General features: G+C 43.5%; 1 protein-coding gene across 1 annotated transcript in view; it reads left to right on the plus strand.

Annotated features, from left to right (window-relative positions):
- The window catches only part of LOC106606488 (histone lysine acetyltransferase CREBBP), an 81,626-nt gene that overhangs the window by 43,885 nt on the left and 18,191 nt on the right, over positions 1 to 19,550 (plus strand). The window contains 13 exon segments of the mRNA XM_045719878.1: positions 1,618 to 1,878; positions 2,247 to 2,337; positions 8,073 to 8,210; positions 8,519 to 8,636; positions 9,772 to 9,958; positions 10,245 to 10,301; positions 12,671 to 12,792; positions 15,517 to 15,717; positions 15,936 to 16,208; positions 16,579 to 16,770; positions 16,992 to 17,190; positions 18,216 to 18,334; positions 18,732 to 18,971. Of these exon segments, the coding sequence (XP_045575834.1) occupies positions 1,618 to 1,878; positions 2,247 to 2,337; positions 8,073 to 8,210; positions 8,519 to 8,636; positions 9,772 to 9,958; positions 10,245 to 10,301; positions 12,671 to 12,792; positions 15,517 to 15,717; positions 15,936 to 16,208; positions 16,579 to 16,770; positions 16,992 to 17,190; positions 18,216 to 18,334; positions 18,732 to 18,971 (2,198 nt within the window).

Here is a 19,550-nt window from a genome sequence, read left to right on the forward strand (position 1 = left end):
ATAGCCATTCAAGTAGATACAGTGCATTCGGAAGGTATTCAAAACCCTTTTTCCACATTTTGTTACGTTACAGCCATATCCTAAAATTGATTCAATTGTTTTGTTTCCCCATCGATCTACACTCAATACCCCATTTTTGCAAATGTATTTTAAAAACATAATGGAAATATAGCATTTACATAAGTATTCAGACCCTTCAATGCTGCAGAATGTTTTTGGTTACCTTCCCCAGATCTGTGTCTCAACACATTCTTGTCTCAGAGCTCTACGGACAATTCTTTCGACCTCATGCCTGGTTTTTCTCTGACATGTACTGTCAACTGTGGGACTTTATATAGACAGGTGTGTGCCTTTCCAAATCTTGTCCAATCAATTGAATTCACCAAAGGTGGACTCCAATCAAGTTATAGAAACATCTCAAGGATGCGGGTATTGTGTGTAGATTGAGTTAATGCTGTAAAGTAACAAAATGGGGAAAAAGTCCAGGGGTCTGAATACTTTCCGAACGCACTGTAGATAAACCGGTTGTCGCCCCTCAGCAAGTTTTCATACAGAAATCGGTCTCCTCAGTCATTATTACATCTGCCACATTACATTTCATTTTATTTTATTTGCATATTGTAGGCACGGATACAAAAACTTTGACACATTGAATTTACAACCGATCCATTGCACACCCTAACACAATTTAGCTATAAATTATTTGCGATGTAAATCAAATTTAATTTGTCACATGCACCGAATACAACAGGTGTAGACCTTACAGTGAAATGCATACATTGTTGGTTAAGGGCTTGTATGTAAGTAAAAAAAAAATAGATATATTTTTTTTTACAATGCAATTGAATTGTCAACAGAGAAGCATGCTGAGCTGAGAGGGTTGAACCATAGTGAGTGAGCGAGTGAAGTTTTCAGTGGCGCCACCTGCAGGCCTTATCCCTAGCTGTGCTCTGTGCTCGCTCTGTGCTGGCTATAAAGGATTCCTGTAGAATGCTGGGCCTGTAATCTGACACCCTGGGGGAGGGGCTCCGGAGTTTCTATCTGTGGAGGAGGGGCTCAGGGGGAGAACTCTCTCTGATTGGCCAGAAAACCAGTGATAGATTTAAATCCCCCACAGAGGCAACCTGCATATGCACTCTGCCTGTCACAGATCAACATACAGTAAGGCATAGAGCTGTAGTAGGATCTTTGGGTGGAAGCGGATAAATATTTTTTTAGATCATAAAAATGTAGGCGTTACAATTTTGTTTTGTTTAACAACTATTGAGTTTTTTTATGACTTCTATGAGAGAAATAATTGACTTAGTCTTTGCCAATAAGTAGATTGCTTTTCATCAAACGTAACATACGGCAGACCTTTTCTGGAAGGGCATACTAATGATTTATTAACATAGGCCCAAGCCAAGTCCTAACTGTAGTTCTGTTTGTTGTCAATGAGAACTGGGGGAGAACGGTGAGTTATGTGCAGTTGGGCTTCATCGCTAGTGTTCATAATTACTCACATCTCCCTCTCCACTTCCCCCCTCCCTCTTCAATTTGATACAAAAGTAATTGTATTGCCAAAGCAACAAGGTTTCTCTTTGAAATGTTTCAAAAATGTCTCCGCTCTCTCTTCAGCCATGGTGGGTTCGCCCGGCGCCAGCCTACAGAGTGCCATCAATGCCACGGTGGGCACGGGCCCTCCCGGCAGCTCCCCGGGTTCCTCCATGAACAGTGGCGGTGCCAGCAGCGGGCACATCGACCCCAGTTCCATGCAGCGGGCCTACGCTGCCCTGGGCCTGCCCTACGGTAACCAGTCCCCTGCTCAGGGACAGGGAGGACCTGGAGGACAGAACACAGCCCAGGGAGGGCAGCAGCTACGCTCCATCAATGCACTAGGTAAGAATGTTGTGGTCTCATTGGAGTTTTAGGCTAGGTTACTGTAAAGCACTTGAGGACAATAGGATAAGAGCATCTGCTGAATGACTAAATTGTAAATGTAAAAATGGGTTGATAGATGCATACGATTGATTCAACTGAATTGAATTTTGGGTTTGCAAATATGCACAATTTGAAATCCCAGACACATGAAATAGTTATTTAAAACCAATGATTGGTTTGTTTGATTGGTTGGTTGACTCGTTAATTCATTTTGGTATAGTTCTCTGTATAAGGGTCCCGTGTGATGAGTCGAAGGGGTTATAGCGAGGGTATTGGTCACTGTTTTGGTGGTAATGCTGCCTCTGGTTGGCTGTGTTCTCTCCCAGGCACTAACATGAACATGGCCGGAGGAGGGGTGGGCGTGCCCTCAGAGACCGGCATGCTCTCGGACTCATCGCTCCCCTCGTCGCTCAACAAGTGAGTCCGCTCACCCATTTGGATTGTCTCTCTGAAATCTGTGCCCTAGATCACTCCAACTGGGTGGTACAAAGCTGGGCCCACTACGGTGTACAACAGCACTCACCATTTTTACAATGAGCTCCAAAAGTATTGGGATAGTGACCATTTTTTTGTTTTGTCTCTGTACTCCAGCACTTTGTAATTGAAATGATCAAATGACTGAGGTTAAAGTGCGGACTGTCAGCTTTAATTTGAAGGTATTTTCATCCATATCGGGTGAACCGTTTTAGAAATTACAGCACTTGTTGTACATAGTCCTCCCTGTTTTAGGGGAACAAAAATATTAGGACTAATTCACTTATGTGTTTTAAGGTAGTCAAAAGTGTATTATTTGGTCCCATATTCCTAGCATGCAATGATTGCATTAAGCTTGTGACAACAAATTTGGTGGATGCATTTGCTGTTTGTTTTGTTTGTGTTCCAGATGAGTTTGTGCCAAATAGAAATGAATGGTAAGTAATGTATTGTCATTTTGGAGTCACTTTGATTGTAAATAAGAATAGAATATGTTTCTAGAGACGTATACATTAATGTGGATGCTAGTATGATTACGGATAGTCCTGAATGAATCGTGAATAATGATTGAGAAAGTTAGTCGCACAAATATCATGCCTTCTTGACATGCCAACCTCTTACCATTACAATAACAGGGGAGGTTAGCATTTTATATCATAACCCCAAGACATGCTAACCTCTCACCATTACAATAACAGGGGAGGTTAGCATTTTATATCATAACCCCAAGACATGCTAACCTCTCACCATTACAATAACAGGGGAGGTTAGCATTTTATATCATAACCCCAAGACATGCTAACCTCTCACCATTACAATAACAGGGGAGGTTAGCATTTTATATTACATTTACATTTTTAGTCATTTAGCAGACGCTCTTATCCAGAGCGACTTACAGTAGTGAATGCATACATTTCATTTCATGCATTTTTTTTGTACTGGCCCCCCATGGGAATCGAACCCACAACCCTGGCATTGCACACACCATGCTCTACCAACTGAGCCACAGGGAAGGCCCAATATCATACCCCCAAGACATGCTAACCTCTCACCATTACAATAACGGGAGGATAGCATTTTATATCATACCCCCAAGACATGCTAACCTCTCACCATTACAATAACAGGGGAGGATAGCATTTCATATCATACCCCCAAGACATGCTAACCTCTCACCATTACAATAACAGGGGAGGATAGCATTTTATATCCTAACCCCAAGACATGCTAACCTCTCACCATTACAATAACAGGGGAGGTTAGCATTTTATATCATACCCCCAAGACATGCTAACCTCTCACCATTACAATAACAGGGGAGGTTAGCATTTTTATGGGGGTATGATATTTGTGCATCTAACCTTCTCACTAATCATTATTTACAGTTCATTCAGGACTCTCCGTTATCATGGTAGAATCCACATTAATGTAGATGTGTTTAGAAGCATATTCTATTCTTATTTACAAGTGACTCCAAAATGACACTACATTATTTACCATTCATTTTATTCAGACCCCTTCACCTTTTCCACATTTTGTTACAACACAACCTTATTCTAAAATGTAGTAATTAAAAACATTTCCTCATCAATCTACACACAATATCCCATAATGGCAAAGTGAAAACCATTTTATAAAAAAATAATACCTTTTAGTATTCAGACCTTTTTGCTAAGAGACTTGAAATTGAGCTCATGTGCATGCATCCTGTTTCCATTGATCATTGTTGAAATGTTTCTACAACTTGATTTGAGTTTATTTGGAAAGGCGCACACCTGTCTATATAAGGTCCCACAGTTGACAGTGCATGTCAGCAAAAGACAAGCCATGAGGTTGAAGGAGTTGTCGCTTAGCTCCTTGACAGGATTGTGTTAAGGCACAGATCTGGGGAAGGGTACCTAAAAATTCTGCAGCATTGAAGGTCCCCAAAAACACAGTGGCCTCCATCATTCTTAAATGGAAGAAGTTTGGAACCACCAAGACTCTTCCTAGAGCTGGCCGCCTGACCAAACTGGGCAATTTTAACATCTTGACCATGTTCTGTTATAATATCCACCCGGCACAGCCAGAAGAGGACTGGCCACCCCTCATAGCCTGGTTCCTCTCTAGGTTTCTTCCTAGGTTTTGGCCTTTCTGGGGAGTTTTTCCTAGGGAGTTTTTCCTAGCCACCGTGCTTCTTTCACATGCATTGCTTGCTGTTTGGGGTTTTAGGCTGGGTTTCTGTACAGCACTTTGAGATATCAGCTGATGTACGAAGGGCTATATAAATACATTTGATTTGATTTTGATTTGAATCGGGGGAGAAGGGCTAGGGCTTGATGGCCTAAAAATCATACCTCGTTTTTTCTTTTTTCCAGATGTATGGGTGATTCACGATATCTATACATTTCAAACAGTCTGCAATAATCTAATGAATTCAGGTATTGTGAGGTTATACCTAAACTAAATATAAGCCTTCCACAACCATAAGACACACTAATAAGTTAATTATTTGGTCAAAATAGTTGGCTAATAGTTGAGTAGCCAGCTAATATTTATATTTCAAGTTGAGCCAACGTGTATCTATTTGCTAGATAACAAGGTAGAACAGTTGAATTGCTATGAACACACCCTTCTGTCCATCTCCAACTGTTTGAGCAGCATGTTAGCCTGTCCACTTTGTTCAAATGTTGAAATCAAGTGGCCTACCTTATTTCTCAGAATGAGAGCGATTTGCTAATTCCTTGTGTTTTATGCTTATTGCAAGTTTATAAAAGACTAGACAGCTAGTATAATAGACTGACTAAAGTGTTGCTAACGGTACGTGGTACCACAATGCCGTGCGTGCCAAACTGAGCATTCATTTTCCTGAATCGGTGTTCATTCATACTCTTGTTTTAGTAGTGTCTGCTCTGCACGCAATTTGAGTAGTTGAGACATACAAAGGATATTGTTAGAAATGTAACTTCTGTATTATTCTCTGGTGTAAATGGGAAGGTGCACAGAGGAGCGAAACAAACCAGACCAAAAATACAACACGAGAACAAGAGGACATAAATGCTCATAAAAACAAAAAAGAACGAAACCTTCATCCTTGCGATACAGGCATTTGGAATATCGCGCAAAAACATACATTCGAATTAATCAAATTAATTTGATATACCGCCCAGCCATAAGAAGGGCCTTGGTCAGGGCGGTGACCAAGAACCCGATGGGCACCTCGACAGAGCTCCAGAGTTCCTCTATGGAGTTGGGAGAACCTTCCAGAATAACAACCATCTCTGCGGCATTCCACCAATCAGGTCTTTATAGTTGTGGCCAGGCGGAAGCCACTCCTCAGTAAAAGGCACATGCCAGCCCTCCTCGGTAAAAGGCACCTAAAGGAGACTCAGACCATGAGAAACAAGATTCTCTGGTCTGATGAATGCCAAGCGTCACGTCTTGAGGAAACCAGGCACCGCTCATCACTTGGACAATACCATCCCTACAATGAAGTATGGTGGTGGCAGCATCATGCTGTGGGGATGTTTTTCCAGCAGTAGGGACTGGGAGACTGGTCAGGATGGAGGGAAAGATGAACAGCTCAAAGTACAGAGAGATCCTTGATGAAAACCTGCTCCAGAGAGCTCAGGACCTCAGACTGGGGCGACGATTCACCTTCCAACAGGACAACGACCCTAAGCACACAGCCAAGATAATGCAGAAGTGGCTTCAGGACAAGTCTCTGAATGTCCTTGAGTGGCCCAGCCACAAAAAGTGAAGGTCTGAATACTTTGGTTCACCCGATATGGATGATAATTCCCTCAAATTAAAGCTGACAGTCTGCACTCTAACCTCAGTCATTGTACAGAGCCGAAACAACAAACAATGTGTCACTGTTCCAATACTTTTGGAGCTCACTGTATATTCTATTAAAATAGTAGCTTTCATGAGGAAGAAAAAACATCTGCACAAAAACATCTGTTTTCGGCTTAGTTCTAGTGAAACACGTCAATTCTGGTCTTCATTTTTAAAAGTTTGAAAAATCTGGCTCTTTTTACCCTTAGCGGTTCTACTGTGCCATTGAAATCACCTTGAAGGTGCCTCTACATCATCTCAAAGGGAAGAGTTTGGTATGAAATCCACTCCCTTGTAGATGTGATGGGTGGTACCACCTCGGCTTACTATAAAAGCAGGTGACAGCGAGCTTTATTTGACAATGGTCTTGGTAAGTGGAGTGTGCCAATCAATATATTTTGCGTGACTCTTCCTTGACTAGACCACTATTCAAAAGGCAGTAAGGCACATTTCCGCATATGACCAAATTAAACGTTTTTGCTTACTGTTTCATACACATCTACATGATTAACCAAGGAAAAATATATATGTGGGCTATGAGGATTATACGTTTATATTCATAGCTACATCCATCGTAACAAGAAATAGATGACAATGGTCATGTCAACTCATCTTTTTTTCGCAATGACTGACTGGTGGCACAGTGCGCTAAAACAGTTGGCTCATATTTCAATGGTTGTGAGTTGTAATCCTACATGTGGCAGATATATTTATAAATCCTTTATTTACAGTATTCATCCCGTGCCCACACACTTCTAGTTCTGAAAAGTGAAAGCATACCTGTGAGACTGGTCGGCCTGGTAGTAGTTGTAGGTTTTTATACACTACCCAAGACCAACCTGGGAGTTAATTTGATCATTGGAAAAATAGTTACTGCAGTGCTGATTGAGTTGAGCCCCATACCTTAATTTTCAAGGTGATGACTGCACTTTTCCCAACACAATACTGCAAAGAATGTTTCCACATTTCAGATATTTCTTTACGCCCTGAGGGAAATTGGAACTTACTCCGCACGCGCCGATAGATGTCAGGAACTCCCCACCTTACCACTGAGTTAACAGGGCAGATAGATGTCAGGAACTCCCCACCTTACCACTGAGTTAACAGGGCAGATGGATGTCAGGAACTCACCACCTTACCACTGAGTTAACAGGGCAGATGTCAGGAACTCCCCACCTTACCACTGAGTTAACAGGGCAGATAGATGTCAGGAACTCCCCACCTTACCACTGAGTTAACAGGGCAGATGGATGTCAGGAACTCACCACCTTACCACTGAGTTAACAGGGCAGATAGATGTCAGGAACTCCCCACCTTACCACTGAGTTAACAGGGCAGATAGATGTCAGGAACTCACCACCTTACCACTGAGTTAACAGGGCAGATAGATGTCAGGAACTCCCCACCTTACCACTGAGTTAACAGGGCAGATAGATGTCAGGAACTCCCCACCTTACCACTGAGTTAACAGGGCAGATGGATGTCAGGAACTCACCACTGAGTTAACAGGGCAGAGCCATTTTTGCTCGCAATGCACACAATGTTATCAGAGCGTGCCAGTGGATTTCTGGTAAGTATACTTTAGTGAGAAAGTGTTGGGATCAGGTACAACTGTTTACCCAACCCCAAAATGAATATTTAAGAGCAATTCCCCACCACTTCTCACCTGAATGCGTTGTTTGAATATATGAAAGGGTTGGGAAAAGGCTGAAATTGGGGTTAAATCCCTGATTTACAATGCCACTATCTACTCAGTTACTTGACACAGCATTACACAAGTTATTCTCTCATAGTTACCTTGGTGTTACTCTTATGATGACATGTTTCCTAAGCGGTCTTGCTCTCCTCTCTTCGTCCTCCAGTCAGTTGATGCCAGACGGGTTGGGCATGGGGGGCATGGGCAACCTGCCGGGCGCCAACCCTCTCTCTGCCTCGGGGGTGAGGAAGACGTGGCACGAGCACGTCACTCAGGACCTACGCACCCACCTGGTGCACAAACTGTAAGTACCACCAAGATGCTTGCATTCTCTTCCTTCAATGTTTTTTCTCCTCAATGACCATGAATCTATCGGGGTTTAATAGGTGGATAACCCACATGGTTTTGCCACCATAGGGCTAAGGGTATAGGAGTTGATTTGGGATTGGCCCACTGTGTTCACTTACCTCGCCCGTTCAGATCAGTGTTATGAAAGGAAAAGCAATTTTCTGATTGAGGTTGCCGCTACCTCAACTCACTCTTTAATTCTCCCTTTATGCTGTCCCACTTTCCCTCCACCATCCCTTCCTTCTTCTCCCTGTCCTCCTCCAGAGTACAAGCCATATTCCCCACCCCAGACCCCGCAGCACTGAAGGATCGGCGGATGGAGAACCTGGTGGCGTACGCTAGGAAGGTGGAAGGGGACATGTACCAGTCTGCCAACAGCAGGGTAATGAACTTCAGTGGGGGCTGCTGAGGGGAGGACAGCTCATAATGGCTGGAACCGAGCAAATGGAATGGCATCAAACACATTGAAGCTATGTGTTTGATGTATTTGATACCATTCCGCTCCAGCCATTACCAAGAGCCTGTCCTCCCCCAATTAAGGTGCCACCAACCTCCTGTGAGGAACTCACTACTGCTTGAAACGCCAACATAGGCTGCATTCCAATCTCCACCCTTCTCCCTTAGTGTGCACTTGAAGTAGCTGATATAACATTCAATATAGTAAACAAAATATATGCTCAACAAAAATATAAATGCAACATACAACAATTTCAGCTGTTTTACTGAGTTACAGTTCAAATCAGGAAATCAGTCAATTTAAATAAATAAATTAGGCCCTCATCTATGGATTTCAAGTGACTAGGCAGGGGAGCAGACATGGGTGGGCCTGGCATAGGACATAGGCCCACCTATTGGGGAACTAGGCCCAGCCAATCAAATTTAGTTTTTCCCCAAAAAGGGGCTTTATTACAGACAGAAATACTCATCAGTTTCATCAGCTGTGCAGGTGGCTGGTCTCAGATGATCCCGCAGGTGAAAAAGCCGGATGTGGAGGTCCTGGGCTGACGTGGTTACACGTGGTCTCCGGTTGTAAGGGCAGTTGGACGTACTGTCAAATTCTCTGAAACGACAGGTGGCTTATGGTAGAGAAATGAATTTCAATTCTCTGGCAACAGCTTTGGTGGACATTCCTGCAGTCAGCATGCCAATTGTACCCTCCCTCAAAACCTGAGACGTCTGTGGCATTGTGTTGTGTGACAAAACGGCACATTTTAGTGACCTTTTATTGTCCCCAGCACAAGGTGCACCTGTGTAATGATCATACTGTTTAATCAGCTTCTTGATATGGAACACCTGTCACGTGGATGGATTATCTTGGCAATGGAGCAATGCTCACCAACATGGATGTAAACCCATTTGTTCGCAAAATTTGAGGAAAATAAGCTTTTTGTGCGTATGGAACATTTCTGGGATCTTTTATTTCAGCTCATGAAACATGGGGCCAACACTTTACATGTTGCGTTTATATTTTTGTTCAGTATACGTTATTTCTAATCTCGTGTTGTCAATTTCTGCAGGACGAGTATTACCACTTCCTGGCAGAGAAGATCTATAAGATCCAGAAGGAGTTGGAGGAGAAGAGGCGCTCGCGGCTCCAGAAGCAGCCTGGCCCCATGGCAGTGGGGGGCCCAGGGGCCCAGCAGCAGCCTGGCATGCCCCCTCAGCCGAACTCCATGGGTCCTGGCCAGTCCCCACGGCCAGCCAGTGAGTACCCTCCTCCCTGAACCTCTGGAGACCCCTCCCTCTATTGAAGGAGGGAGCAACATAATCACTTATGTTTATTATCATCCTATTACCATGTGTGGGGCCAACCCTTCTTTTTATCAGTCATGCATTAACAGTGGAAATTTGACTTAAGTGTAAGTTAGCATTTGGGCCTATAACAGGATAATGATATGTTTGGTTGAAGTAGGTGTTTGCGCTGTAATTAGCTAATTTGGAAGCTTTGGTATATGACATGTTGACCACCTCTCATCCTCCTCTCTTTCAGATGGATCTGTGCCCAACGTGCCAAATCAGATCATGCCTCGCATGCAGGTGTCTCAAGGTACCAGTCCTTCTCCTACACTTCAACACTTGTTTCTCATCCTCCTTTCATCCAGACACAGTCAACTGCTCAGTGACTGTCAACCCCCCGGGTAGCCAGTTGATTATATACTATAATCACTAACATAGTAAAGGGTAAATACTCCCAATGTGTAAATGGTTTATTCAGAAACTGTTTCTCCATAAATGTTTATTTACATAATTAGAGCCAGTGTTTCTTCTGTATTCATTTAAAAAGCTAAAAGAATGAAACCAATAAAATAAACAATGAATTTTGGAGTACTTTTGCAATGGCTGAATTACTGACCGGGCATGCGGGGCATATGCCCAGGGGCCCCGATTTTTGCACAAGAACACAGAATTAGTCATGGCAAAATGAGTAGAATTGCAATAAATTAGCTTTCACGCAGCAACATGTTCTGTCAGCTCCATGACAAAATGTGTAGATTTGCTGAAAGAATTGCTTTATAATTGTACATTTTTTCTCTTGGCTCCTTGGGGAAAAAAGTAGCCACTTTTTGATCCAGAAAAAACCTTGCTTATTGCTAATAAAACACCTGCCTGATAATATGGAATGGTGCTATGTATATGTTTTTACCAATATGCTATTGGGCTCATCATGGTGTCTGCACAATTTTGGAGTAGAATGTATTTTTAAAGTCACTGTAAATGACATTAGTCATTCTACAAAAAATATCCTGGGGTGGCACCCCCCGCCCCTTTGACTTTTTCCACCGCAAAACAAATTATAGTGGAAACACTAACAGGAAATTAACAAATTTGTGAAAAGTTATGACTTAGCACCTAACTGACTCAGTGGCTCCTTCACCTGCTCATCAGATAGGATTATTAACCTCTATGGGCTAGGTGGGACGCTAGCGTGCCACCCGTGGTGCACTCCATCAACAGCAGGTGCATTTCAAGAGCGGCAAATTTGAATCCAAATAAATGTCAAAATTCAAATTTTTCAAACATACAACTATTTTACACCCTTTGAAAGATAAACATCTCCTTAATCTAACCACGTTTTACGATTTCAAAAAGGTTTTACGGCGAAAGCATAAATTTAGAGTATGTTAGGACAGTACATTTACAAGAGTTGTGTGTAATGTTTTGTCAATTCAAAGACAGGGTCACCAAAACCATAAAACCAGCTAAAATGATGCACTAACCTTTTACAATCTCCATCAGATGACACTCCTAGGACATTATGTTAGACAATGCATGCATTTTTAGTTCTATGAAGTTCATATTTATATCCAAAAACAGCGTTTTACTATGGCATTGATGTTGAGGAAATCGTTTCCCTCCAATAACCGGCAGTCAAGTCAGCGTCACAAATTAAATAATTAAAATTAGAAAACATTGGTAAAATATTATATTGTCATTTAAAGAATTATAGATTTACATCTCTTGAACGCAATCAACTTGCCAGATTTAAAAATAACCTTACTGGGAAATCACACTTTGCAATAATCTGAGCACTGCGCCCAGAAAAATACGCGTTGCGATACAGACTAGACGTCATGTTGGGGAGATCTAAAATCGAAAATACTATGTAAATAATCCATTACCTTTGATTCTCTTCATCAGATGTCACTTCCAGGTATCACAGGTCCATAACGAATGTAGTTTTGTTCAAAAAAGCTCATCATTTATGTCCAAAAATCTCCGTCTTGTTAGCACATGATCTAAGCCAGCCGGACTTCTCGTCATGAACGAGGGGAAAAAATATATTTACGTTCGTTCAAACATGTCAAACGTTGTATAGCATAAATCATTAGGGCCTTTTTAACCAGAACATGAATAATATTCAAGGTGGACGAATGCATACTCTTTTATAACGTATTGGAACGAGGGTACCCAACATGAACTCGCGCCAGGTGTCTAATGGGACATCATCGTTCCATGGCTCTTGTTCGGTCAGATCTCCCTCCAGAAGACTCAAAACACTTTGTAAAGGCTGGTGACATCTAGTGGAAGCAATAGGAAGTGCCAAAATATTCCTCAGCCCCTGTGTTTTTCAATGGGATAGGTTTAAAGGTAATACAACACATCAGGTATCCACTTCCTGTCAGAAAATGTCTCAGGGTTTTGCCTGCCAAATGAGTTCTGTTATACTCACAGACACCATTCAAACAGTTTTAGAAAATTTAGGGTGTTTTCTATCCATATGTAATAAGTATATGCATATTCTAGTTGCTGGGTAGGAGTGGTAACCAGATTAAATCGGGTATGTTTTTTTATCCAGCCGTGTCAATACTGCCCCCTAGCCCTAACAGGTTAATGACAACATCTGTGTATTGTAGACAACACTTATCCTGTGTGTGTGAACTGTATGTTTGTGTGTGCTTCTCCTCTCCCACATAGGAATCAATCAGTTCAACCCCATGGCGATGCAGAACGTGCAGATGTCCCAGGCGCCCATGGGGGCCCGCGCCGCCTCGCCCATGAACCACTCGCAGCAGATGAACATGAGCTCTGTCCCAGCGGTGAGACCTCCATGCTCCCTCTATGCCCCACTTAACTCTTTCCTTCCTTCTGTATCTCCTTCTCTCACTTTCTCCTCTTCTCTCTCACTTCTTCTTCCCGTCTTCCTCTCTCTCACTTCCTCTCCCCGTCTTGCTCCCTCTCTCACTTCCTCTCCCCGTCTTGCTCCCTCTCTCACTTCCTCTCCCCGTCTTGCTCCCTCTCTCACTTCCTCTCCCCGTCTTGCTCCCTCTCTCACCTCCTCTCCCCGTCTTGCTCCCTCTCTCACCTCCTCTCCCCGTCTTGCTCCCTCTCTGTTCCTCTCCCCGTCTTGCTCCCTCTCTGTTCCTCTCCCCGTCTTGCTCCCTCTCTCACTTCCTCTTCCCGTCTTGCTCCCTCTCTCACTTCCTCTCCCCGTCTTGCTCCCTCTCTCACTTCCTCTCCCCGTCTTGCTCCCTCTCTCACTTCCTCTCCCCGTCTTGCTCCCTCTCTCACTTCCTCTCCCCGTCTTGCTCCCTCTCTCACTTCCTCTCCCCGTCTTGCTCCCTCTCTCTCTCTGTTTTACTAGAGTCTATAGAAAGTCTACACCTCCTTGAGTGTTTTAAACAGGGATTAAATTCGATTTTATTTCTACACGAACTACTCCACATTTTCAAAGTGAAAGAAAGTTATAAAAACTAGCTGAAAAGTAAAACTGTGGCGGGTTGTCCTCTTAACTTTTTACCTGGGCTTTGGTCCTTTCATATTTCTTTTGATCCTGACAAACTCCCCATTCCCTGCCGGTGACAAGCATACCTGTAACATGATGCTGCCCCCACAATACTTCAAAATGGAGAGGGTTTCACCCAACCCTGTAGCTTTTAATTTAGGCCAAAAAGTGTTGTCTTGCAATGTTGTTTACAGAATGGATGATTCGGAATGGATTTAACACAGGCTTCTTCTCACTTTGTCATACAGCCCAGTAATATGGAGTGAATCCAATGTTGTTGATCCCTTTGTGCTTTCAAGTATTGTGGTGTCAGCATACTTTTATGGGTAATGGTTATTATCAGCAGTGACTGGGGAGGTTGTTGGGATCAAAATAAATATGGAAGGGGCAAAGACCAGTTAAATAGTTACATAACTCACCTCAATCTTCTGAAAACCCTGGGACAGGGTTTTGTTTTTCTATGGGACAATTACACTGATTTTTATGCAAAAGACCCACCAAAATGGCTTTCCAAGAGGGTTTGTGAGTGGTGTAGTCTGTCCTGACTTGAATCTGCTTTAAAAAAAAATCTGCGACAAGGTTTGAATATTGCTGTCCGTGTTGTAGCTTAGACCCTACTTTACATCATATGAGGTTTTTGTGTTGAGAGACAACATGGCCTTGAATACAGGGTGGGTGTCATTTCAATCGTATAAAAATAATTATTTGAATGGACCTATCCCTTCAGACCACTGCAATTTAGCTGGTACACCATTGAAATTTAAATGTAATTGACATTTTAACTCTTAATTACTACCACAAAGATTGCGGCCGGTCCACCCACCGTCGAATGTCAGCTGAAATGGTCATTCTATTCTATTATCTGTATTTCTATGATTTCAGTAGGTTTCCTATGGAAGATTGACAAGAATACTTTAAAACAACATATTCCCATTCAACATTCTCTGTGTGAACCTCCAACTGTCTTTGTGGTACCATTTTTTACATTTCAATTTGATTCCCATTTTAGTACATTTATCAGCCAAAACAAGACAACCACCCTGTATTCAAGAGCATGTTGTTTCAACCAATGGTGGGCACCACACACAAACCTCAGATAATGTAAAATAGGGTCTAAGCTACATGTGAATATGAGAGAAGAAAATCTGAGTTTAAGCGTTTTTAGGTAATTGATGTTTTAATGTTTAAGAAAATATATTATAAACACTTTTTTAAAATTATAAATAGTTTGGTAAGCTTTTAAATATCATCACTCTGAACCCTTTATCTTTTCCAGTGATGAAGACATGGATGTCTCGTCAAACCAAATATTTAGCAGATGTTATTGCTGGTGTAGTGAAATGCTTGTATGGTGGGCTAGGCAAAATAGGTGAACTTTGAGCAACTTTATCTCTTGAATGTTTTGGCATTCAGGTCCAAAATGTCACTTTCTGAGCACATCTACAGTGGGCAAATATGTATGGAAGGTTTTATTAAAATTAAAAGGGGTGCTGTCAAAATAAATGAATTGAAATAAATGTACCCTGTCCTTGTTTCTACTGGGAAAGTGGTTGAGCATTGTATGTCTTAAATGAGTCGGGTTGGATTTTTACTGTTTATGGTTCTGTACTGTTTAATGTTTATCTACTTCTGGTTGTTGCTGCCTCTCTTCCTTCTGGTTTTTAATCAGCACACTGTTAGTTTATTATGCCTCAGGCCTTTCATAAGGAGTATTGTCTTGGTGGCGTGTGTGTTATTGTGTATCATTCAGACCTGGGTTTAAATACTTTTCTACATCTTTAAAAAAAAGTTGAGCATTTCCTTTAGCCTGCCTGGAGTAACAGGTGGGTGGGGTTTGCACTTTTGACTATTCTATTGGTTCCATTTCACCCGGCAACCTCAATTAAGCACAGCTGAAGTTGAAAAAATAATTAATTTTAAATGGTATTTGAACCCAGCTCTGATCTCATTTAGATGTGTAGTTATTCTTGGCAAGGTCTCAATGCAAGATAGAGGTTTCCTCTCTCTAATGTGTCTGTTTTTCTTCTCCTTTCCCCAGATGGGCATGTCCCCATCCAGGATGCCCCAGGTGCAAGGCATGATGGGACAGCACGCCAACAGCATGGTGGGACAGACAGCCAATCAGAGCCAGTTCATGCCCCAGAGCCAGTTCTCTCCCAACACCGCCCCTGGCGGGGGAATGATTATGAACAACCTGGGCTCCCTCGGCCAGCCGCAAGCACAGGCAGCTGTCACTCAGGTGAGGAGGGAGACTCTCACACAGATGGGGCTTGTGATCTGTTGCATTGATAATCTCTGCTGTTGGTTTGATCATATTTGAAGAAGCTGCTTTGTATGTGTTCATGGTTGTCAATATAAGTGTAGTGTTAGAATATGTATGTGTCTGAGTGGGTAGGTTTGTAACACTGTGAATATGTAATAGTAGATGGAGCTTTAACTGTAACTTCTGTATCCCAGCCCCCCCTGCCCCGTGCCACCCCTCCACCCAACGCCTCGGCTAACCTGCAGCAGCTCCAGCACCCCCACTCCCACCCACCCCCCCAGGCTCAGCCTTCACCGTCCTCCACCCCCACTCACGTCCCCAGCGGCGGCCTCCCCGCCCGGCCCCCCTCGAACCTGGGCATGCAGTCCCCTGCTGCCCCCTCCCAGCCGCTCACGCCCCTGCAGCATCAGCAGCCGGGGACCCCCAGCCAGACGCAGCCCAGCTCAGTGCAGCCCCCCAGCACGCCGGTAAAATACCTGCTTAGGTTCCACAAGACTCTTATAGGGAGTTATCCTGACCTGGTGAACTGACGAGGAGAATTCATGGCTAGTTATATTCTTTCACTAGGGCCCAGAGTATTTCCTGCTTAGGTCATACTGTCAGGGAAAAAAATAGATGCTCTTTTTAAAGCAGCCTTTTGTTACTGTCACAGCTTTTCCACATTTAAAAAGGTCTATTGAAGGAACAGCATGCTTGGAGTGATACTAAAGCTTTATTAACACTATGGTGTTTCTTTTACATGCCAGCTCTTAATGACTTGTTGTTGTGCCAGTCAACAGTTATAGCCAGCACCCAGCCTTTGCTTTGAAGGGTTATTCTCAAATTTTCCCCCTCTAGCTGTCCCAGGCGCCAGCCAGTATAGATAACCACATGCCCACCCCAGGCTCGGTGGCAGAGGTCCACTCCCAACAGACCCCACCAGACATGGCCCAAACGGAGCACAAAGCTGAGCTCAAAGACGAGGATGACGAGGACGAGGACGACGACTGTGGCTCGGGGAAAAAGCAGCCCAGCGACTTCAAAATGGAGGTGAGGACTTAAACTTGTAGTCCTACAAGACGCTTGACCAACCAGAGCTTTCTATTTATATGTACATTATGAATGCAAGTGCTCTTGGATGGAAGTATTAAAATTCATATGAACTCATCTTGTTAATCTGGTACAGTGGCCACGTTGCCCTCCATCTTTCAAAACGTAGGGTCCTACAGATTTGTCTAAGTGCACCCTCTAAATGTATCTGCGCCCCACAGCAGGACGAAGACCCAAAAGACACCAAACCCCTCACGGTCAAGGAGGAGGAGCCAGACGGGGCGGAGCCTAAGCAGGAGCCAATGGAGACAAAGGAGGAGAAGAAGCCGGAGATTAAGAAGGAACCCAAAGAGGAGGAGGAGGAGGGCAGGGCCAACGGCACGGCAGCATCCACCTCCCCCACCCAGAACCGCAAAAAAAGTGAGGACCTGGTTTTGTGTAAAACCAGGAGTTTATCCAATGACTAGTAGTTTTTCCCCAGCTGGTCCTATCTTATTGCAGCTCTTCAGCCAGTTATGTCAGTCCTTGCCTTTACCCTTAGTTTATTAAGATCCCCATTAGCTACTGCAAATGTAGCATCTACTTTTCCCGGGGTCCACATGAAATGTACAAATACATGACAAAGTACAGAACCGTAATGGACAAGAACAGAAGATATTACAATAAAAAATACAAATAAAATAAGAGTTTTATATTGGAAAGACGCCAAGAGACATGCTATTTAAACACTATATTCTTATATCCATTTAATGAGATCTTTAGAGGAGAGGTGCTGTGATTCAATATGTTCTGTTTTTAAAGCTAAGAGAGCAACCTCTGGCGGCAGAGCATTCCACTATGAGACGGCTCTATGCATAACTGAGCCACACATTCAATCTGTTTTTGGTTTGGGTGCTGTGAAGAAACCCATAGTGGTGTGTGTGGTGTGGTATGTCTGTTTTGTAGTGTATGCAATAGATTATACAAGTGGTTAGGCATTTTCAACACGTTTCTTAAAAAGACTAGAAGATCATTTCTCCTCAACCATGAAAGACTATCATGCATGTTGTTGATATTTGTTCTGTGTATGCTGCTCTGAGCCAGCTGCAACTTTGCCAGGTCTTTCTTTGCTGCACTCGACCATATTACCGGACAGTAATCAAGATGAGCTGAGAACAGAGCCTGAACAACTAGGACAGTTGACCTTTGTCAAAAACACAGAGCATCTTTTTACAAGACATACCTCTCTCCCCATCTTCACAACAACTCTGTCAATATGACATGATAACTGACCCTGTGAAGACACTGAAGCGTTCTGAATGTCAGATAGAAATAGAATAAATAGAGCCTTCACGATGCCCCTTTTCCACATGACAGATTATACTTTTTGTTCTTCATGATAGATTTGTATGATGTTGTACATGATTGATTTGAATAGAGCCCTGACCGCTCTGTCCTCCCTGCAGTCTTTAAGCCAGAGGAGCTGCGCCAGGCCCTGATGCCCACACTAGAGGCCCTCTACAGACAGGACCCAGAGTCTCTGCCCTTCAGACAGCCTGTCGACCCCATGCTGCTGGGCATCCCTGTGAGTACACACACACTTCATGTACACACACTTAGATAGTCGTACACCCTGAGAGTGTCTCTCTTGATTGGTTATGCCTAGTCATGTATTGATATGAAAACAAATGACAAATTAACTCGGTACTCAATTCTTTACAGATTTCATAGATATAGCCGAGGCTCAATAAGGATTAAGGATCTCTCTCATAACCATGTCCATATCATTCTGGTCAGAGCTATCAGTGAAGCTCTCTCACAGCCACATTTCATTGATTGTCCTGAAGCTTGATAGTGAATGATAAAGCACTCTCAACCATGTTCATGTAATTTGTCTTGACACATTGCAACGCTGATTCCTGTGACTGTACTGTCAGTACCACTTAACTCTCTTCTAACCATTCCCCTCCTCCCCCCTTCAGGACTACTTTGACATAGTGAAGAAACCTATGGACCTGTCCACTATAAAGCGTAAGCTAGACACAGGTCAGTACCAGGAACCCTGGCAGTACGTGGAAGACATCTGGGTCATGTTCAACAACGCCTGGATCTACAACCGCAAGACGTCCCGCGTCTACAAGTACTGCTCCAAGCTGGCCGAGGTGTTTGAGCTGGAGATAGACCCTGTCATGGTCAGCCTGGGCTACTGCTGCGGCAGGAAGGTGAGATGATAGGAGGGAAGGAGGAGGGATGTTAGTGGGGGAAAGAGGAGTAGAGCGGGAGGTTAGTGGTGTTTGAGCTGGAGATGGACCCCGTCATGGTCAGCCTGGGCTACTGCTGCGGCAGGAAGGTGAGATGATGGGAGGGATGTTAGTGGGGGAAAGAGGAGTAGAGCAGGAGGTTAGTTGTGTTTGAGCTGGAGATAGACCCCGTTATGGTCAGCCTGGGCTACTGCTGTGGCAGGAAGGTGAGACTGAGGGAGTGGAGGAAGAGTAATGGAGGAAGGGAGACTACAAGGTTTGTGATCTAGAGAAACACTCAGCTCTAATTGTAGGTTATCGTTAGGGCCAGGAGAAACTCTGCTCTAATTGTAGGTTATCGTTAGCGCCAGGAGAAACTCGGCTCGAATTTTAGGTTATCGTTAGGACCAGGAGAAACTCTCAGCTCTAACTGTAGGTTATCGTGAGGGCCAGGAGTTACCTAAATAGGAAGAACTTGTGTCCCTTGATATGTGGGCCTGTTAGCCAGGTTTGGGCTCTAGACGCCCTCAAGGTGGGAAACCATGGCACATTGCTGCTGAT

The sequence above is a fragment of the Salmo salar genome, chromosome ssa06, assembly GCF_905237065.1.
Source record: "Salmo salar chromosome ssa06, Ssal_v3.1, whole genome shotgun sequence".
Lineage (NCBI taxonomy): Eukaryota > Metazoa > Chordata > Actinopteri > Salmoniformes > Salmonidae > Salmo > Salmo salar.